A 24,180-nucleotide genomic window follows, 5' to 3' on the forward strand; every position below is an offset into this window, starting at 1 on the left:
CAGTGTTAACTATTTTTGGCCAAAAAACAAAGCGGAAAAAAAAGTTTTTTTTACAAAACTGTTAGATTCTTCAATAGTTACAGCTTTGTTGAATTTAAAGAGAAAAATGAAAATTCTCTCATCATTTACCTCAAGCCCCCTGCAGAACACAAATTAAGATTTTTAGAAGGTCCATACAATGCAAGTGGATTTGATCAGTACTTTAAAGCTCTTAAAATACAGACTGTTGTAGTAAAAGTAATCCATAAAACTCCTGTGGTTACGATTGTTGTGGATATGATCACTTTGGGTCAGAAACGGATCAATATTTAAGTCCTTTTCACTATAATTGTTTACTTCCGGTCGCTCTCCAAAGAATGTCTGTGAGGGAAATCACGTGAGAACTAACACAATACAACCGGAAGTGCAGCTCGATTAGTTTTCAAGAGAATGCTGTTCACAAGCTTAATTTATTTTTCTTTCACTGGAACATGCCAGCAAGCTTATGTCATGCCATGGAGGCAGCGTGTACTGATTCCCCTCATGGACACACATTGTAGAAGCAACCATAAGTAAAACAATTATAGTGAAAAGGACTTCTCACTCAAAGTGATCAAATCACATTAGAAGACATCAGTTTAACCACTGGCATCCAATGGACTATGATTGTCTTTGTTTTTTGGATCTTTAAAGTGCTGATTCCCATCCACTTACCTTGTATGGACCTACAGAGATATTATTCTAAAAATATGTGAGTGATTTACATGCTGTGGAGGTGAGGGCATGGTTGATCTCCCGGTGGATACTGGCGAGCGATCGGAACTCTTCCTCAAGCGGTGAAGACGACTCCATAGCAGCATACCCTTCCTCCTTAGGTGTCGGCACCAGTGTACCAAATGTTTGTGTTTGGATCAAAGGAGGAAGTGGGAGCCGGTTTCCACAGTCCACATGAGCCACTCTTTATTAAAATAAAACACTTTCCAGCTTTATGCCAAACAAAACACTGCTTTTCACGATCAATGGAAACCAAGATCAGCTTTTCAGCACTCTCAGAACACAGACACACAGTCTCTGGTGTCTCTGGTGTGTCTCTGGTGTCTCTCTCTCTCTCTCTCTCTCTCTTTCTCTCTCTCTCCCCCCATCCTGGACCCTGTATTTATCTCCCCAGTCTCTCACTGTTAACAGAGAAACGGTAATTGGTAGCAATTAATCTCAGGTGAAACTCCTTACTGCTTTCTCTCTCCCCAGACAGCCCTCGACCATGCCCTCGACCATGCCCTCACCTCCACATGCGTTGTAGAATATTGATTCAGGTATACAATTTTTAACCAGTTTGTGTGGCCCCTGGGAATGGAACCCATGACAATAGCCTTGCTCTATCAGTTTACAGGAACACTATTGTACTGAATGATTACCATATTCAAATGCTACTATACGGTACTCCAAGGTTATTCAAAGAATTCCTTAGTACATGACCAGAAAGGCAAAAAAAAAAAAAAATTCTAAAGAACAAATTGCCATTTTGTGGTGCTTTTTGCAAGTGGATCATTGTTTTTAAATGCTTATGCTAATAAACAAATTGCAGTATGTTTGACCAGGTATGTTGAGTCAGTTTTTTTTTTTTTTCTGCTGCTTTGACACTCACAAATCATTAAGCATTAAAAATAGACCATTTACACTGCTAAAGTGCTGTTGATTCATTTTCTACTCGGTGCGTGCCACCGCCGGTGCACCCATCTGACTTGGGTGCACAAGTTAAGCTTTTCTCAATAATTCAATTCTGGCATTAAAGATGAATGTGATGCTATCTATAGAAGTATTCAATTATCAATAACAGTGAATCTGTGCAGTTAGACAGCCCTTTGTGTTTCTTACAAACTTTTTAATGTGGTCAGCCTCTGCTCATCTCAGCTCAAAGATAAGAACAGAATCCTTGAAAGGCCCCACCAGCTGTTTGCACAGAGTTTGTATGGACTAAACTTGGAGTTACTCCCAGTTTGCTTCAGTTTGTCTCCTTTACCTTGAGCTGGTCGGTTGCTTAAGGATCTTCATCCTCCATCAAATAAGAGGTTGAACAGGATTCTTTCTCTCCTCACGGCCCATCAATCCAGGCAGATAATGGAGCATGGCAACCGATGAGAATGGGCAAAGTACAAGTCCTGAAGCTCCACTCCATCTGTTGATGCTATTTAAACAGAAATAGCCTCTTCCCACTCTCTGCAGTGTCACCACTGAACACTAGTCTGACAATGTGTTATCTTTCCTTAGGAACAGGCCTGCTATCATTCCCAATGTAGTTCTGCATGGCCTCAGCTGACCCTTGTTATCTTTGTTTCATGAGGTTCCTCTATGGGCCCCATTTGTTCTGAAAATTCTTACAGCTAATAACCAGTTTGCTGTTCAGCTGATGGTTTTATTGAAATTTACTAACAGTCCCCCTTGGGATCGGTGTTGAATATTCAAGAATCAACACTTGAGGGGTTTGAACCTAAAACCTTTTGTTTACCATCCCAGATACAATCGTTAACCACTAAGCAATAACACACCATGCAGCATTATACTCTAATTTTAAATTTGGATCCTTCACAAAATGAATTACAGCTGGCTACAAATTAAACGGATAAGCAAACTTCATTAACATTAACTCTTTATTTAGGGAAAATGTGCATTAATAAGTAGTATCATTGATTGTGTCTTCTGTCTGTTTAAGCAGTTGTGGTGGAGTGAGCATGGACAGACAGTGGGTGTGGCATTAGACCACAGAGAGGTATTTTATTTTTAATGGGTCCATGGGAACATGATGAAGAACTGAAGAGATGCATGTTGTCCTTTATGGTGTCGGGGTATAGTGAAAGTGTGGGAAATGCAGAGTGATTTTGGTCTGGCCACTGCACTTTTTTTTTTTTTTTCCCTCACCTGGCCAGTAGTGCAAAGAGCAGCAGCTTTCTTTTCATATTTTTATTGATGTGATCAATCAAGGAAGACAAGGAGTAAGTCAAGGAGATGAAGAGAGGGGAAATGGATGGGAACATGACCTAGGCCAGACTCTGCCTAACCCTAATAGATCTGTATATTGGATGACTCGCACACAAGACCACTGCTCCACCTCGGTTTTGGGCCAGCCATTCCTAGCTAAATATTCAGTGTAGGTGAAGGTGTAGTGAGTGATTCTGTTTCCAGAGCAGAACAAATAAGAAGTTATTTTTTCTTTCTCTGCTGAAAACACCATCTTAGCTGGTCAAACGTATATTTTTCATTTTAGATGCTGGTCTGTGAACGTGTTTCTCTTGACTGACAACTCGGCATAACTGAATTACTGGCATGAAGTCATTGCCAAGGATGAAGTCACATTCATAATTTACACTCACAGACCTTCTTTCAGACTTGAAATCAACATTTTGTAAGCAAACCTCAGTGTACCATCAAATAAAATCTATAAAATGCATTGAGAGTCTTTTTGGATGCTTAAAAGATCATGCAAGTGTTAATCATAGCACAGGAGACCATGAATGTATGCTATTGATAATTTCATCTTGCATCCTCGCCTATGCAGGTTTGAATGTGGTTTCATGAGCACATGAGGATTACAGCTCAATGCTGTACAGTTGAAAATGCTGCATGCCTGGTGTGCAATGAACTGGAAATGTATGCTCATTTTCAAGTCGTATCAATGATGTCAATGAAATTCATCAATGATGATACATTTTCATTTTTGGGTGAACTATCCCTTTAAATCCAAGTAGGGTTGCTCCAATACCACAATTTTGGTATGATACCAGCCCTGGTACCTTCCATACTAACTTAATTCTTAGGCAAAAAAATAAATAAATAAAATTGGGTTAAATTACACAGAAAATTAGTGACGAAAAGAACTGCATAATGTCTTATAGATAAAAAAAATATGCCTTTTTCTGTTTAAATTTTACTGGATTCAATGTTAAATGTTTTAATTAAGTGTTATGATCTAATTGTGTTTAATCAAATACATACTTGACAGATTTGATCAAATGAAAATATAATAATTTATAAATAATTATTTTTGGTAAAAAACTAAAAAGATGCACAACAGAGCTTTACAATATGGCTGCCATGGCTGAATCACAACATGGTGATATTCAGTACTGGGATTCAGCTCTTGTGATATTGCTTGGAGATAATAATATATATATATAACCATTTCATATTACATTATAGTTATTATGAGTATTATTGCTTATTTGAATATTTACACTTTTATACAGTAGTAATATTTTTTTGTCGTAATGTCTTCAATTTCACGCATCCAATTAAATAAAGCTCTCATTTCAGCTGGACTTTTATTTTGAAAGACATTTGAAGTTCTTCCTATTTTTGAAGGGTTCATTATATCAAACTTCCTGTGACTCTTGAGCTGAAATCTCCGGTGAAAACGGTAATTTGAGAGTTCACAGCCGTTTATACACTAAACACACTGCTCTGTGGCTCTGCAGATGGATACCGTTGGACACACGGCATGAAAATCAAGCAGTAGTAGTGTTTGGAGATGACAGAGCAGAGCGGAGCGTCTCATTCATTCTGTCGCGCAGCGCATGTGACTGTATATTATTTAAATAAATGACATCCTTCTGCTGTTTAATGATCGCACTTGGTCATATAGAGACTTTACCATTTTTATTTTCAAATGGTCTTTGATTTCATCTCAAAACTCTCACATTACATTACATTTTGCTAATGGCAGCATACTTTAATATGGTAAGGAACTTAGATGTTATCGTACCATTTTTTAATTTTTTGGTATACCGACATTTCGTTAGTACCGGTATAACGCACAACCCCCTAAATCCAAAAATTTTCATAATAGAGATTTGTGAGGTATTACTGAAAAAAAGACTAAAAGTAACAAAACAGATGTTCGGTTTAAAGCGGCAGCACTTAGAAAACAAACTTCCAGTGTCTAGGACAACTGGTATCAGTATAGATTCCAAAACCACAAGTACTTCTGGGACTGATGGGATGAGTAAGAGCCAGTTAAAATCTTACTGAGTGCACCTTTAATGTGACCTATTTCCAAGTGCAACTTCTTCAAAGATTTTTTTTTTTGTGTGTGGGACTCTTGTTAGTCGAAAACAAGCATTTTATGAATTTTCCACAATAAAACTAGGCATGTGTATTAGGAAAGTAAATACGGTCAAATATGGTTTTGTTTTCATGTTGACCTTATAATTCACCTTATTCACAGTAGCTTTGATTTTTAACAGGAATGAAACCGAGGCTGTGAGGGATAGACTTACGATCTCTTCAATGGCACACACGGTATAAAGCAGTATAAAGCTCCTAGATCACATTTGGATTTCCACAACTCATGTTGTCTAATTTATTTGTCTACTGAATGTTCTTTGAAAGATATTTTGTTAATGTGTTGTTCACGAAACGATTCAGAAACACTTTAAACAGCCCACTGAAGAAAATAAGTCTGTCCCTGACAGCCTCGTCATTCCTGCTGCTTTGAATAAGGTATATATCAATTCAATTAAATACCAAAAAGTAAATGTAGACAAAAAGTCCCATCCTATATTATTGCCCATGAAGTTCTCCATTTCATTTGGAAATGCGTCATATTACAGAAGTTAAATGTGTTGAGAATGCTGTTAATTTATTTTAGGATTAGGGCTGGTTAAGTTAAAGTATGGGTTGCTTTGGAATGGCAGAGGAACTGGGGTTACAACCTACACCTTTGTACCCTCACAATATCAACCTCAGGTCCTCAGGTAGTATTGTCCTTGTGTTAAGTGTACTGTAAGTCTGAATGAAGTCAGTATTGACACTGACTAAAACATTAACCTTGTATGGTGAATAGTAACAGTCCAACACAATGCACAAAACCCTACATCCTGTTTTAATAGATGGTGTTGATGCAGAGCAGGTGTGGGTAATACAGAGTTAAACACTTGTCAGAATGTTAGTGAGAACAACAGACCCAATAACAGAGGGACAGTTTAATGGATTTATTAACAGTTCAAATTAACTTAAGTAGATGCGTGAGGAATCCTCTGTGAAGAACGCTCCCGCTGATGAGCAAATGTGCCATGGCGGCGAGGAGCAGACTGATGAGAATCTCACACTGAAGTGAAGCTGACACTCAGCAAACTGGAAGGCAACCTCACTCCTGACACGTGGGCAGAAACGACGTGTCCTCCATTGAGAATCAGCGACACGCAGCTAACTGGACAGAAAGAGCAAGATTAAACGCTTGACAGCACAAACATTCAGCAGGGGCAAGACTACATTCAACATTAGACTACATTAAACTACGATTAACATTAAACAAAATTGAATGATCCAGCGTCGGACATGACACACGAGGGGATTTAAATAAGCAGGAAACAAACAAGTGGAAGATGTCGCTCACAGCTGAAAGTTGTCATAAACTGCGTTCCCATGGAAACAATCAGGGTTCCCATGGAAACGCTGATTCCAGCGGCACCTGAAAGATGAGGACAAAAACGAAAACATGCCTTGACCAAAACAAACAGGGAATGATGATGCCACGGTCCTCGTCAGAAAAAAACTCAACCTGACAAGGTGACAGGACCGTGACAACTCTAGCCATATAAAGAGTGATTAAATGCCCAACCATGCTGTTGTGCAGCCAGTGATTCTTGGCAGGGCACAAAGCACACTAATCATTGGGTATTATTAGCCCCAGCATTCCAACAGCACTATGTGGTTCGTCTTCACATTTCCCTCCCTATCCAGCCATTTATTTCTGCTGAGGCACATCGGTGTTAAATTACAATGAAAAGCAGCCCTGAATGTCTGCTGTGTTGAGTTCCCAAGTAGGAGACACCACACTTTTCTGCCATCTCTGTCATATCAGCTTAGCTGTAGTCTGCAAACGCATATAAAAGAGAACTTTCCCCATCATGCCTGCTTTTTCAAATAGTACACCTCTGTAATGGAGCACAGGAACTGGGAACTGTATCATCCGTTAACTGTATTTAACTCAAACTCCTTAAAGAGCAACGTGCAGGTTGGACACCCCTATATAGCATAGTGTATGTTGATGATAAAACAACTAGATTTTCTGAACTGGAGTAATATATATTTAGCCATTAACGATATTTTGAGATAAATTGTGATAACATAACTTCCGCGTCTATAAAGCACTAACCGGAAGTGACGATGGCCGAGGGAGTCTGGTCAAGCTCAAGCTCAGGTTACAATGGATGCGAATGAAGAAACAGAGTTCTCCAGTGTGGACGAACATGCCTATGATGGCATTGTGCAAACTACTAAATTCATTTCAGAAGGCAGACAATTACGTTACGACAACCTGTCCTAAAGCTCAGTCTCTCTCCCTCTCTCTGTATTATTATACTAAATAAATATTAAATATTTAATATTATGAAAAATATATTATATAAAAATATTATACTATTATTATTACGAAATTACACAAATTAAGAGTTAAAATAATTAAAAGTAAGACTTACTCTGCTAAGTGCTCGTTTCGTTGCACAGAATGTCTGCTAACGTTAGCACTTGGTCCTCCAGTCCGCCCGCGCCAAAATCCGGTGTAAACTTTGACGGTGGACTTGATTCCATCGAGTGCACCGAGGGAACAGCATCAGTAATCAGCCTCACGTGGTCCTTACTCCGAAATCCCATCCGAGACTCCAACAAATCTCCAGGTCGATAATTCTCCGGAGTGAAATGTGCGCCACAAACGACCGAGTGTGGTAACAGACGCGGCAGTGAAGTCTGCGCTCTTCACCTGCACAAAATGCATCCAAGACCGAAAAGCCTTGTTTTTCCTAGAAGGAAAATGATGGACACGATGTCCTGACAGGCTGGAATTCGTGCAACCAGCACAAACAAAATAATTTACCATTGTGGCTTCTCTAAAACTCGATCTAAAACTTTCTGTCTCTCACTACTGCTCTAACTACATCAACACCCAACAATGAGAGAGCTGACCGCGAGCTGTTTTATTTGCCTCGCCCTACGTCATATGACGCTTTGCTATAGCGAGAAAGGCGTATTCAAGAGCCTAGCACATTTTCATCAAAATCTCTACATCAAATGAGATTTCATTAGTAATTTCTACATATGTGTTTTTAAAAGACCTCTGCAGACAATATAAAGTATTAATTCAGTTATAAATTCAACCTGCATGTTGCTCTTTAAAGGTATAACAGGAAACTTTCGATTTATTTATGCTTTACTTGAACTTCGTTTTTGAGATCTGCTACATCTGCAAATATGTTTTCATGGTCCTGATGTCTTTTTTTTTTTTTTTTTACACATGATGATCACATTTTCCAAGCCTGGGAAATTGTGGTCCAACCTAATCCACCTAATCGAAGGCCACCATCATATAACCTGTCAGACCTATTAAAGGATAAAGTGGCAAGAATGCATGCAAATGCATGTATCTCAGCACTGTCTTTATGTTGATCCTGAAGATATCCCATAATACCTGGCTTGATATAGTATGCTTGTTCTTGCCTGCCAAGGTAGAAAGCCATCTTTTTCTCTGTACCTACAGAGAAAAAGACCAGTTTAGGACCAGTATTCATATGCTGTTCACCGGAAAAACCTCTCTAGTGAAGCTGGTTGAACAGCACAGTTTTCTGGTGAAGTTGGTTTATGTCTTGCTGGTCAATCTAGTTAGGAAGCCTGTTGGGGAAGCCAGCACACAAGCATGCAAAACATAACATATGCTGATGACCAGCTAGGCTTGTCTTTTCTGCAGGGAAGCTGGATTTATGACTTCTTTTGTTTTGTTGCAAGTTTAATGACTAGGACTACATTTTGTCCAGTGAATGTCATAATTACTGCAGAGCATATGTGCACTGGCTCATTTTTGGCACTCTGTCTGTTCAGCTTTAGTCACGCATTGTACTGTAATGAGCGTACGGTTATGGTTTAGAAAATCTTTGTTCAGCGATGACCTATGGCACCTCAGCTCAAGCCCCTCTGGTTTGACTTAGCCACAGTCTCTGTCGTAATCACCATGAATGAAACTATTCCTCTGATGGGCCGTAGTTGTCTGAACAGTGTTATTGGAAAGGGATCCCTGAAGACCTTTTAGCAATTAGACAGGAGGAGGCTTCATTGACTAACCCAGAAAGCTGTTGTTAATGTGACTGTAACAATGGAAATGTAGCTTTCAAATAGGCTTGTTTTGTGAATAACTTAAGAGATGTCACAATTCCAAAATACAAAAGTCAGAAAACACAAGTACTCCAGTACCAGTGTCCATTTGCTTTCCATAGGAACAGATCTTCAGAAAATATTGGATTTTTACATCATGTCAGATAGGGCTGCACGATAATGGTGAAAATGATAATCACGATTATTCTGTCATTCGAAAACTTTTTTTTTATATTATTACAGGGCTGCACAATTTGAAAATAAATAAATAAATACTGTTTAGCTATCAATTCTTAAAGGAAAATATAAATAAATATAATTACATGAAACAGTAGCTCTTGTGTTGAACATGGTGTTAAACCTACAAACTAGTAAATTATTCCTTTTGACCAAAATTAAGCCCTGTTTTGCTCATGCATTACTGCCATTATAAAGAGTTACTCTGTTGGTTGTTCACACTTGATTAGATTAGATTAAATATACTTTATTGATCCCGTGAGGGAAATTGTTATATTACATTAGAATAATCAACAATAACAAACACTGATTATCGAATAATGATATGTGCAATATATACATCAAAACCAATAATAGTAATAAATTCAATATATGTATGATTAAAAACCGTATGTATAGATGGTAGTGCAATATTGTACTCACCTGTCACACAGAGGTGAGCTGTTGTACAGTGTTATGGTGAAAGGTGAAATGATTTCCTAAAACGTTCTTTATGGCTGCAGAGCTGAATGAGTCTGAATGAGCTCCTCAGTTATTGTAGTGTGTTATTAAGGGGATGGGATGGATTGTCCATGATGGAGAGCAGTTTGTTCAGTGACCTTCTGCTCCTCACTGACTCAAACATCTCCAGGTTTTGACCAGTGATAGTACTGGCCTTGCGAATGAGTTTATTAATACTGCTGGCATCTCTGACAATGATGCTGCGCCCCAGCAAACCACAGCCCTGTAGATGGCACTCGCAACCACAGACTACAAGATCTTTTAAGATCTATTCTTTCAATTATTATTATTATTATTATTATTATTATTATTATTAACATGTATTCCAATACACAGTAATAATTAATATACAATAGTAATATTTTTCTGTAATAATTGAGCACACAGAATCAGATCAGATTTCTTTATTTTCATTGTAACAAAATTACAACGAAATTCTGTATGGCTCAGTCCAGACAGCAGCTTATAAAACACAATGAAAGTAATAAAAATCAATTATTTAAATACATTGATATATAAACAAGATAAAAGTTAGAATACAAGTCAGGATGGTAAAAATTCCTGAGTAATTGTTCAGGTAGTTGTGCCTTTTTCAATTTCCGTAAGAAGAATAGTCTCTGTTAGGCCTTCTTCACCAGATAAGATGTGTGCTGTGACCAAGTCAGATCACATGAAATGTAGACTCCCAGGAACTTGGAAGTGCTCTACACTTTCCACTTCCTCACCATGTATGTAGAGGGCAGCATGTTCTTTTTTCTTGAACCTTCTGAAGTCCACAATGATCTCTTTTGTTTTTGTGGTGTTGAGGGTCAATTTTCTGACCCAACACCATCAGGCAAGATGGCACACCTCCTTTCTGTACGCTGTCTCATCATTGTCTGATATCAGTCCCACCAGGGTTGTGACATCTGCAAATTGAATTATGGTGTTGGAGGAGTGAGTGTGGGTACAGTCATGCGTGAACGGGGAGTAGAGAGCTGGCTGAGGACACATTCTGTGGTCTGTTTGTTAAAAAGTCTAAAATCCATGTGCAGTGTGAGGGGATGAGGCCGAGGTTGCTGATTTTTGTAACCAATCGATATGGTATTATAGTATTGAAGGTAGAAGTATAATCAATAAAAAGCATCCTTACATATGTGTTATGGTGCTTTACAGTCTCAAGCCTTTAGAAGGAAGCTTTATTGTTATGGAAGACAGTGTGCTGTTTCTGTGTGTTACCAGAAATGTGACAATGTGACAACAGCTTTGTGCTATTCCATATTCCATACATGGTGAAATGCTCTCATCTCCTCCTCAGTCCACAAATTCCTGGTGTCATGGGGTTACTTTAGATTTATTTAGACAATTGTAATAGCCAAACATATTTGGAATTAGGCAAATGTGCAACTGAGGTAAATCTGTAGCGCTTTAAATATAACATGGTCAGCGCACATTAGCAATAACACACAATCCGAGAACGAGATGGGATTAATTTATTGTGCATCGAACACAGAACCGCATTGAAACGAATGAGTGCAGTGTTAAAGTGGTCTCGGAGTATGTGTAACACAGCAGTGCATATACGACACTCAAACATCTGCAGTTCTGTATTTCAGAGCAAGCCCGAAAGTGAAACATTGATTGGTCAGTGTCGAACATCTGAAATTGGCGTGATTGGTCAGTTGAGGTGAAAATTAACTACGAGCTTGTGAGTTAGTATATCATAGGTAGATACAGCCTATAATGAAAATGAACAACAATTCTCAACTTTACCTGGTTGATAATTTCTGCTTGCTTGCTTACTAATACAGTGGATGATGGTTATGCTTAATTTACCGTGAAATGCAGAAACTGTGAACATGATTAAAATAAGATTAATTGTGCAGCTCTAATGCCAGAATTACCACCGTCTTTTCTGTCAGATAAAAAATATTCACTTGTCTGTTAAACATATCATAGAGCCCAACAGTTTGGTTCCTGGCTTTGTTTGTTCTTTAATATTTTGCAAGAGACTTACTTGCCATCATCAACAACAAAGCTGAACATTCATCCATTTTGGCAATATGAGTTTTGTCATAGAAACAAATAATTTCCCAAGACCTGAACAGCTCAGAGTAGCATCTCGAAGTTGCCATCTTGTTATTACGGTAATTCTGACATGAATACAGCACAAGATAACCTCTCTAGAGCTAATATTAACAGAAGATGGTAATATTTTTTTTGCTCTTTTTAATACTGTTGACTTTTCTCCTATTTGTTTACCTAAAACCTTCATCTTTTTTAGTCACACATTTAAGCTTCGCTTACCTAGCTCTGTTTTCCCTTCATTTGATTATAAAGCTGTGTAAGAAAACCTTGATTTTGCTTCTCTGTAATACCCAAAGCTGAACATTTGCCAGTTTGTTATTTTGGCATTTTAAGATTAACCTATCTATTTCACCATCAGCCCCAATTTTTCTGTATTACCATACAGTAATACAGAGGAGAAAGAGATACACTTTACTGCCCATTGACTATGGCTTGGCAGGAGTCCCCATGTGCCACCTTCTTCTGCAGTCCTGGCCCTTGCTACCTGTTCCACTCTATGATCTCAATTATCTGCCTCTGTCTTATTGGCTTCCAGCCTGAAAACCTGATGTACCTTCATCTAGCCAATGCAGAGAGACTAAATCGTGTGCATTTAAATGCACACTCAGCATGACCTCACCTCTTCCCTTGTTTAATACTCTTATCTTTGAATTGGTAGCCCAACAAGCTCAAGGACATTGGCCTGCTGCCATTGGACAATAAAGCCCTGAAGAAATGTTCTAAAGACTAACCATACATCAGTGCTTGTGTTTGCAAAACAATTACAGGGTTGAGCCTGGTCAGTAACTGAATGGGAGACCTCCTGGGAAAAACTAAGTTTGCTTCTAGAAGAGGTGTTATTGAGGGCAGCAGGGGGTGCTTACCCTGCAGTCTGTATGGGTCCTTACGTCCCAGTATAGTGACAGGGACACGATAATGTAAAAAAAGCACTGTCCTTTGGGACATGAGACATTAAACCAAGGTCCTGACTATCTGTGGTCATTAAAAATCCCAGGACACTTCTTTTAGAGAGTAGGGTTGTAGCACTGTGAGAGAAAATTACAGTTTACAGAGGTCTAATTATAGTGCTATATTAATCTCCTGTATATATAATTTGAGAATAATGTATAATAATGCTATGAGGGAATATAATCCTAATGTCTAATTTGATGTCTGAATTGATTAAATGTAAAGCCTGCATTAGAATATTTTAGATGTTAATGACAACTCTATTTTAGAAAAATAAAATGTTAAATTAGAATATTTTAAATGTATGTAATAATGTGAAAGCTTCAGCTCAAAATACCCCACAGCTCATTTATTATACTATGTTATTTTAAATGCCTCTTTTTGGGTGGAATCAAAAAAATGCCGTTTTTGTGTGCATCTCTTTAAATGCTAATGAGCTGCTGCTCCCCGCCCCCTTTCCGGAAGAGGGCTGTGCCTTTTACAGCTCGTGCTTAGGATACTACAGCAACAACAAATCAGAACCAATATGAATGAAAGCGTAAATACCGAAGTTCAGCCATATATGTATGAAAGTGTATATATATATATAAGTGTACATCTGGTCTCCGTGAATACAATCAGAGACAATGGTAACTGACAGTAAACGATTTCGGGTTAAAAATGAGAAATAACGACATGGCTCTGGTTTCAGTGAATCCAGTCAGAGACAATGGTAACTTGAGCTGCATTAGCCGTGGAATCTGCTAACAAGCACATTCGGAAAGGCGATTTGCAAATATTCACAAAATATAAATTGTGATAGGCTACCTACATCTTCAGGATATAAAGCTGGAACATGAACAGTTAGTTCTGATCCATGCTTGCGAATCCAATTTTTTGAAAATCCTGCTTTGCACAAACATACACATATTTTGTGTGTTTTGGGGCACATTTCCTTCAAAAACAAAACTTGTCCACTGCGTCTTCAGTGGCTCTGAACATAAGTCTTCATGTACTCCCGGCATCACTTTTACAGCCAACAACAGAACACTTAAGACATTATTCTTCTCACTGTATCTGCTCCAGCGTGGAAAAAAATGTCAGACTGTGTGTAATAGTAATAATATATATAAAAATCTTCTTAACTTTTAAAAGTTAAGTCTTTTTTGATTAAGGCTTTGTTTAAAGTACTGTGAACCAAACTGAACCATGAATTCAGTATCGTGAACCGAATCGTATGATGAGTAAACCATTACACCTTACTAGTTAACATTGACATTTGTTTGTATCACTTTTATTTATTTATTTAGAATCGGTAATATTGAACTTGAATGCATTTTGTGAGCACGAAGAGCACGCATTTCATATTGTGCAGTTATCATGGCTGTTTTTATTCAAGTTTTGGTCATCTCATAGCACTTATCCATGCTGATGCTTTTCATAGTAACAGTAATGTAATAACATAGTAATGCTTTTCAATAGTTTCTAGGCTGCCGTGTTTTGTTTCGTGAAAATGATAAGACACATATGAAACATTAGCTAGACAACATTTGATGGAAAATGTAAATTTATTTGTCCATCCAAACATCTTCAACCGCTTATCTGAAGTCAGGTCGCGGGGGCAGCAGCTCCAGCAGGGGGCCCCAAACATCCCTATCCAGAGCCACATTAACCAGCTCTGCGTTCCCAGGCCAGTGTGGAGATGTAATCTCTCCACCTAATCCTGGGTCTTCCCCGAGGCCTCCTCCCAGCTGGACATGCCTGAAACACCTCCCTAGGGAGGCGGCCAGGGGGCATCCTTACCAGATGCTCAAACCACCTCAACTGACTCCTTTTGACGCAAAGGAGCAGCGGCTCTACTCCGAGCTCCTCACGGATGACTGAGCTCCTCACCCTATCTCTAAGGGAGAAGCCCGCCACCCTTCTGAGGAAGCCCATTTCGGCCGCTTGTACTCGCGACCTAGTTCTTTCGGTCATGACAGTAAATTAATTTGTAAATAACTTAAATGCGATAGATGGATAGGGTACTTTAGAACAGCTGTCATATGCGTAATATAATGTCAGTATAAATACAATTTGATTGTCCTTCCTGTATCCATCTGTAAGTGTGCAGCCTTACGTCTTGTTTATACTTTCTCCTGGCACCTCAACGCTTCCCTCAGACGCAGCTCTGGCCGAGGCATACTTGACACACACCATGGGTGCACTCTTCTCCAAATGACAGACGGATGTTCAGAAACAGAAAGCAAAGAAGTGCTTTACTGAACTTTACAGTTACCTAGACAGGTATTATGATAATAGTTCATGTTCGCAACTTGAAATAGATGAACTAACACTTTAGAACCAGTAGCAGGATATACTGTATACATTGTCTGTCAGTGGCTAAACTCAAGCATTTTATTTTGTTTGCAGTTAAGATATTAGTTTTATATTTTAGAGCCTAGTCAAGAATAATTGTATGATTGTATGTTAAACTAATTGTATGAACTCCAATTATATGTAAACTCAAGTTTATAAATCTTATACCTTATAAATAAGAGCTGTTCAGTTATATAAAGTGGCAAGAAAAAGCATGTGAACCCTATGGAATTTCCTGCATGTACATATTTGTCTTAAATTCTTGTTTGATCTTCAGCCAAGTTACAATATTGAACAAACACAATCAGTTTTAACTAATAACACAAACATTATTGTGATGTTCTTGTACATATTGAGTGTATCATTCAAATATTCACATTTTATGACCAAATAATGCAGAAAAACAGCCAATTCCAAAGGGTTCACATACTGTATTAATGAAACCAAACTTGAATTTTTTTAGACCTTTTTATGCAGTGTACAAAATGTAATGTATACTAGGGTAACTTGTCTTTTTGATCAACAGCTGAGGAGCTGCAACAGGTAATTTTACTGTGAATACTTTGTCCTTTTAGCATTATTTCCAGTAGTTTTAATCAACCCTGGTACATCTTCCCTGCCCCTTTCCTCGAATTCGACCAATGGGGTCAAGCACTGCGTGCACAGTGCATTTTGCACAGTGCAAAATGTTACAAAAAGTTTAATGTGCACGGCCACACAAAAACATTATTCTGTTTTCTATCAAACCCAATCTACATGGAACCATGGGAAATTCTTGCAAGCATTTCCAGCTTTTGTCAAATGACCTGATGTAGTCAAATTTTGGCCCTTGGAGGAAGGCATTGCTTTGTTCTTTATTTTGTTGTTGTATACTCCTCTTATTACGGAGCCATCAAGAACTGGTCCACTGATGACGTATATACTGAACCTGATTACACTGTGCACATAATGAAGAATGGTTTCACAATTGCTTTAGGTGGCTTGGCATTGTTGTCTGGGAAAAACAAAATAAAATAACATTGAATTGATTTACCGTTTTCTTTTTTTGGTTTGTTGGAGTTTTGCCCAGTTAACTTTCTAAGCATTGTTATTATGCTTTAATAAACAAGTTTAAAAATTAAAAAAAATATATAACCTTGGGTAAAAAACAATGCTCTTGAACTGCCTTTTAAGCAGTGGGAACCTATAGCCACATGGAATGGAAGACAAGTTTTGTAAAAGTTGTTCAGTGGCTCTTTAGAATGAGCATGTTTTGAGCTAATCTTTACATCATAAAAATAGCTTTTTGGCTCCATCAGGCAATGCCAGCCATGTTTAAACAGAAAAGATTGCTGTGTTGTGTCAGTGCTGAAGGTTTGTCTGCAGCCTTATTTCTGTTGACATAGCTTGAGTGGCCATGTGCTAATCCAGCAACAGGAAGTTATTTGTACCACCACCCTCTCCCTCTGACACAAAAAATGCTCATGCTTTTTCACACGTTCTCTCACTCTTGCTCAGTCTTTGTTTCTCACTCAGAGACACATATGCAAGTACTATAAACAGCTGTAGCATGCATAGGTCCTGAGACCTCATGTTTCTGTGGCCAGACTTCAGTGAGTAAGACTAGAACTGGTCTCAGGTCATGGCCTCACTCTGGAGCACTGCCATTACTGATAGACATGTGAGTGTCACCACAACATTAAAACCATGAATCCATGCTGGAATCACACAAACAGATGATTGGACAAACGGGTAGTGCCACCCCAAACCCATGTCATTGGTTGAAACACTGTTGCTGTGTCGGATTGGTTGGGATGCTTGAAAGGATCACAGCAACAGTGTTTGGGGAAATCAGTTTACCAACAGCTTACAATTTGTCTCCGCATATTAATCAGGAAAAGGAGAACGTTTTTAACATTCAAAAAATCACACACTTCAGCTTTAAGGAAGCCTTAAATTAGGCTGATTTTGGCTTCACCTGAACATGTTTAAACACTTTCTTATGGGGCGTTTACATAAAACATATTCTTGCTTTCAAAAGACTTAATAGAATAGAATGCAGCAGTCTCTAGATGCATTTTTTTAAAAGTATGACTATTTATAACTTGACATGCTGGCTTCAAAAAACAAGACACAACCAAAAACATGGCTTTAGAAATTGGTGCTTTAAAAGGGAATACATTTTAAACATTCAACTTTTCCGAGAGGGTTTTAGCATACAAACTGTTGAAATGCTAAAGTGCAGGATACTGTCAGCAGTGTTAAAGCAATGGCGCTAAATATATCTATATTAAAAACAAACACGGAAATGATAAGATATCTGGGGTGTTGTGATCTGGGGTTGCTTCAATTGGTCAGGTCTAAGCTCAGAAACGTTATGCAGCAATGGATATTTTTTTCCCTGACAGCATGGGCATACTCCAGGACAACAATGCCAAGATTCATCAGGCTCAAATTGTGAAAGAGTGGTTCAGGGAGCACAAGGAATCATTTTCACACATGAATTGGCCACCAGAGTCCTGGCCTTAACCCCATTGAAAGTCTTTCGGATGTGATGGAGAAGACTTTACGGAGGTTCGACGTTCCCGTCGACAATATAAGTAGGTGTTGCTGTGTTGTTGTGGAGGAGGTCAGATGCAAATGTCTACAGTGTGACATCACAATGTGGATGAAGTAGAGAATGAGTCATTTTGGCAGCTTGGTTTCAACAAATGCTCTTTTTGTAGTACACAGGAACTTTTGAATTCTGAAACTTGCAATATATTTTTATAGTACAGTGATTCACTGCCTGGCCAAAAAAAAGTTGCATACTCTAATATTTCGTTGGACTGGCTTTAGCTTTGATTGCAGTGTGCATTCGTCGTGGCATTGTTTCAGCAACCTTATGCAATGTCACAACATTTATTTCCATCCAGAGTTGCATTCATTTTTGGCCGAGATATTGTCGACGGGAAAGTCTAACCTCTCCGTAAAGTCTTCCCCATCACATCCGAAATACTTTCAATGTGAAAATGATTCCTTGTGCTCCCTGAACCACTCTTTCACAATTTGCGCCTGATGAATCTTGGCATTGTTGTCCTGGAGTGTGCCCATGCTGTCAGGGAAAAAAATATCCATTGCTGCATAACGTTTCTGAGCCTAGACCTGACCAATTGAAGCAACCCCATATCAGAACACCCCAGATTATAACACTGGCCAGGCATTGTATGTCAAAAGATCAAGGGTTTGGTTCCTGATGTCATGACCCCCTTAAAAGTACAGTGATCATCTTAAAATGTCAGTGTGGCTGTAGCAGTAGTGCTTTAAACGCAAAGAATAACCTTATAAAAAACCTAAAGACGAGAGACTAGATCTTTTCTGTGCAAACATCTTAATCACAGCACACTGTAAGCAGCACACTAATTAAAGTATTGCCACTAAAAAAAGATAATATATTTTAGTTATTAAATGTCTGTGAACTACTCAACCCAGCTAATTCACTATTTGTTGGTGGAAGTTTTTTAAAGTTTAACAATTTTGTACTAGTTGACCCCACTAATTGACCATCATGTCCCATCCTTATGAATCATACACTCTTTCATTCATTAATTTACTGATGCCTGCCAGCATTTCCCATAATCTCTTATATGTGGTGCTCTTTGACGTAATCTCCATGCTGAACCAGTCACCCTTCCATTGTTCATAGCGCCCCTCACACCCTTATCCTCAAACAGGATTTTGTTCACTCCTCTGGGAATGTTCCAATTTTCTCCATCTATGACTCATGGATGACCCTCGGTTTGTTGGCAGGACGGCTCATAGCCCTCTATATCAGTGCAGGAGCAGTGAGGCAGGGAGAGGACTCTTTATCTTTTAACCGGGGATCTGAGTACAGCCATCTTCAGGGAGATGTGTCAGAGACAGACTGAACGCTGGGTCCCAGTATGACGTAGAGACACCTTCACCTCGATTTATCACCTGAATCTTCTCTCTGTGGGTGATGGCAAGACATACACGTCATGGGAGTAATTCTAAAACTTCTTCAGAATTACAAATTGCAATAGCACAAAACAAAATGGAGTGTGAACTTTTGCAGCCTTTAGGGGCTACATCATACACTTTTGTAGCCTTTAATGTTTTTCCTTGAGGTCCACTTAAAATGTTAGCCAAATTCTTGCACCAAAAAAGTCATATTTTTTGTGCTACATGGTAATTTTTCACCTTCCTTAGAATTAGTTTCTTCTACTGTACAGGCTGTTTTAAGACTCCTATTAGTATATCGTTCATTTACTCATAAATTACATACAATCCCATTTTAAATGTGCCACACAAACTGTTACACCAGGCACATCATGGTATGTATTCAGCATTATTTAATTTATCTTTCCACACTGAAAGGAATCACCTGTGCAACACGATATTTTTGCTCTTTTCCACCATCGGGCCAAACGGTTCTGAGTGAGTGAAGAACGGTTCCTGTAGCTGTTCCACCTGAGCATGTTTTGGTATGGTACAATTACAAACTTATCCTGGCCTGGAATTCTCTACATGGTTAGCAAATAGGGATGGGAATCACAAGGTAACTAGTGATACAATATTATATCGATATCTAGGCCACAATACGATAATATTGTGAACCTTTATTTTTGGTGTGTTGTGATTCAAAACAAAAATTTGACTCACTGTTTCTCATTATTCTTCAAAGGACTTCAGATTACTGTTACCAAATCACCAAATGCACCAAGTGCCTGAAATAATTTGTATGTAACATTTATTTGTGAACATAAACAAAACTGACCATCAAATTATTAATTAATTTAACACCTTTAAAAATATATATTTTTTCCCTACTTCATAACAGACAGTTTTCCTTGGCTTTCATCGGGCTCTTAATGATTTAAGGAATCTTTATGAAAATCTGGAGCAAACAAGGCCAGTTTATTTCCTAAAATCTAACACCATTCTAACAGAACATACTGAAAATCTAGCATCATATCTAGAATAATTTAGCAGAGTTGATTCCTCTCGCCACATATTAAGTGTGTGTAAATCCTAGAACGTGAGATAAATATAATTTTTCATTTTTTTTTATGCAGGAAAAGCCCTGGACAAACCCACCTCTATTAGCTAACCATACTCAGGACAGAGAACTAGTGGAACTGCTTTACTGAAGTGACAACAAATGATTGGTCACTTGCTCACTCTGAATTCTGTTTTCGCAGCAGCACAGTGGAAAAAGTAACCATAACATCGCGAAGAAGCCTGGATCGTTACGGATGACGTGGTTCCACAATGAGAACCTTTCGACCTAATGATGAAGTTACATAATGGTGGGGCAAGCTTGCACACCGCAGCAGAAATGGAATAAACTTCAGTCAATCTGTCATAATGTTGGGATCTTTTGGAAGGCTATGCAGATCTGCAGGTGCTACACACAGTCAGGAACAGCACAAAGTTTGGTGAACTTTGCCAATATTTAGATACCAACTGGAATTATCACATTCTTATGATATTTTGCGTCTTGATATTTAGGAATAATAGTATCTCTCCAATTCACCTTGAATCGGCGACCGTGTATAAACATGGGCAGTCAATTGTTTGTGTGCTTACGATTGTGACCTGAAGTAGCTGATTTTACAGCTTAGTTTTGATAATTGGTCTCAGTGGGCTGGGTGTGTGGGGGCTTGGTCAATGTGTTGGTCAAAATAGAAATTCAAATCCTGTTTTCCATTTATATGCTCCCTTTAAATAAATACTGCATTTTAACAGATTCAGAAAATGCAGAGAACTGATGTAAAACGTCAAACCACATGACTCGTTCATGAGGAATGTAATTATGAATCATATAACATTCATTCACCATGCACACTGAAATGCATGCTGAATAGGACAAAAACCTCAAACTCTTGAGTCTGGTTCGAAGCTAAAAATAGGAAATATAGGGAAGGCCATTCAAAATACAAATGCTGGCCATTAATAAATGCATGCTGCGTAGTGAAAGTTCTTTTAAGCTAATGATGCTGTTTACTGGTTGACGGCATCTTAAAAAGGCTCTGGTTTGCTTCATGCATCCTGTTTTCTAGTATTATTCTCAGGCTGTTGTGTTGTCCATGCTCCCTACTGTTGTACTCCAATTAAATGTTTCCTTTGGCAGGCCACCTGCCATTACCCATCAGCAGGAGTCGAGGGATTTCAGCTCTTCAGAGCGGAAATTGTGAAGGGCTCGGAGTGAATGATTGATGAACACAATCCTGACACAGAAAGAAGATTGTAGCTGTGATGTGTATCTGAAAGTGTGAAGGGGATGGTGTTAAATAGATGGTGATGAAGACTATTAGGAAGAGGGAGTCTTTCTCATCTCACTTGGCCACTCACTTTTTGTTTTCTTTTTCTCTCGGTTATCTTCTTCTCTCTCCATCATACTTGCATCATACTTTCACATTTTCCATGATACACATCAAATGTTTGCCATGCCTAACATCCATGCATTCTCTTGTAAAATCTATTTGTTGCCAGCTTGTTTAAATTGCAAACATGGTTTGCAGCCCTTAACCTGTTGTTAAGCAAACCTTTGGCAACAATGGACAATTTGCCACTTCAGACAAACAGTTTGATGACAAATTCATGCTAAATTTAAAGTAAATTGTACCTTCTACTGCTGGAAAAATGCACATGGCAAATTTTCTGCAAATGTCTGCCACTACTGGCCAATAGTTATATGACATATTTGTGGAAAATAAACAGTAAACATCTGAAACTACTGGCAAAACATTTTATGGGAAATTTGTAGCATAAAAACAGTAAAGGTCTGCCATTATTGGTGAACCACTCTATGACAAACCTGTGGAAACAACAGGCAATTCATGACTAGCCTTTATAGTGCATATTAACATTAAAATGTAAAAGATATTGAAACCCATCAAGTTTCTTAAATGTTTAACCTGAAATGCGTAACAAATATACAGTATGTGGTGCTAAATGAACACTAAATGTATGGTAGATTCTTGGAGGTTTCTGAATTGAATTCAACATTATTTGGCTTAATGGTGCCTTATTTGTCTCATTCCAGATTACAACACTGATAAATCACAAAGACAAGCTTAAGAAGACAGAGAAGACCTTACGGGCCATCCAGAGAGTGGGCCAGGCAGTCAGTGTCGCAGTTGGCCGCTTTGTGGCCGTGGGTGAGGCCATTGCAGCAGAGAATGAAGACCTAAAGGATGAAATGGGGTTGGCTTGCTTTGAGGCCAGGAGAGCAGGTCAGTCTGACATGACTCAGCTGGAAGACAAGCAGCTTTCTGGGTAGAGTTACCTGCAACAATACATGGAAATGGGCAGCTAACTTAAAATTACTGACTTATTCAGAAAGCTGTTTTGAAAAAAAATTAAATTATTTTAGGAATTCAGTTTGGTGGTGCTAGAGGCACAGAAATTGTGTAAGACAACAACGATAACAAACTAAGGACTGCCTATCAGGATTTTGCGCATTTCAGAATATCATTAATTTAATTAGTTCAAATATGTAATGATATTGGAATTTAATAAGGTATTCTTCATTAAGGTAGCAAGCAGAATTCTTAATTGTAACATCAAAAATAAATGTATTATAAAATGAATGAATGTAACTGTAAATTTTAAAGTGTAGTAACATTTAGTTTTTTGTATAAATGTAAGTGCATTATGTTATCATGTGTTATACATATATGGGGTATTTCCAGAAACATAATTCAAATTAGTTTAATAGTTTTCTATTATATAATAGTTATATTTAGGGCTCCAGACTAAAAAAAATGACTTGGGAGCCATTGTACGAAAGTTTGTATTCCCCTTTTGTCTCATCAATGTTCACACCCCTTTCATAATTTATACAAATATAAGAGATAAACAATTTTTTCATTTAGTACCACCCTTCAGAATCTACATAAGCTGAGATTTACATGAAGCATAGGATACATATAGTAGTGTTTTTCTTCTTGAGCATCAATGAATGTGTCAAAAACTAGATCTCATATATATATATATAGTGGTGTGGGACTTTTAATTATAAAGAAGCCCGAAATACACGTGGGACTCTTATTTTGAAATGTATGCGCTGCCAGTTTTGAGCTCACTGACATATGATTTGCTTAGAAAGTGACTCTGATACAAACTGCTTACCTGAGTTCAAACCCACAGGTCCTTTTGGGTGATTCATGAAAAAGACTCGGTTCAAAAGAGTAATTCATTCTCTCTCGCGCTGAGTTTGTTGTTGTGTGGGGTGCAGCTTTGCTGGTTGCAGGGTAGGGTTGTACCAGTGCGTAAGTTCTCACATAATTTAGGATGTAAAGTTCACACTAAAGGCTTAGTAACTTCTAGTTAGTTTGTTACTAAGTCGGTGCTTAATTTGGTTGCACCACCTGTTCTTAAGTCAAAACTTAACTAGCAAGTCGTAAACTCTCCGTAATGTGATGCGTAGACGCATAATATGACCTTTACGTTGATTGATCCAATAAGCAGCCTTCAAATTTTTACACAGAAATGTTGAAAAGCTGTGAATTTCAGTTTGATCTTGTTCAAACCATGTTTGCTCACGTAACTGTCAGCTGTAATAAATTATATCCCCATTGAAATATGATTCGTAATAAACAAGATTTCATTCATTATATATTTAGCTTATGTAAATTACAATATTCAATAATTGTATATAAAATGAATAAGGGGCAATAAATAAATAAATACTAATACAACAGGCTTTAAAAATAGACATTTATTAATTTTAAAATCCATTTCATATGTTGAAACTTGACACTGGGCAGCATCCACAGGAAAGTGCACCTTAAGATCGGTTTCATGCTGAAAAGTAAAAAAATTTAAATAGTGTTTTCTCTCGTAAATGTAAAAGAGTGTAAATGCCAACATCATCATATATATCGAATGGACTGAACTACGAGTTTAGTTGAGTCAACTAAAACATGAGCTCATTGATGTCATTAAGTGAGTCTGCTTTTTTTATTCCATCCATTACTCCTGGTTGGAGGC

The 24,180-nt window shown here is 38.1% G+C and overlaps 1 protein-coding gene across 2 annotated transcripts in view; it reads left to right on the forward strand.

Moving 5' to 3' along the window:
- Positions 1-24,180, forward strand: part of LOC127651029 (alpha-catulin-like) — a 94,968-nt gene that overhangs the window by 27,085 nt on the left and 43,703 nt on the right. For both annotated transcript variants that reach the window (XM_052136729.1, XM_052136728.1), the window contains exon 2: positions 22,232-22,421. In XM_052136729.1, the coding sequence (XP_051992689.1) occupies positions 22,232-22,421 (190 nt within the window). The remainder of the gene's footprint in view (positions 1-22,231; positions 22,422-24,180) is intronic.

Source organism: Xyrauchen texanus, chromosome 10 (assembly GCF_025860055.1).
Source record: "Xyrauchen texanus isolate HMW12.3.18 chromosome 10, RBS_HiC_50CHRs, whole genome shotgun sequence".
NCBI classification, from domain to species: Eukaryota; Metazoa; Chordata; class Actinopteri; order Cypriniformes; family Catostomidae; genus Xyrauchen; species Xyrauchen texanus.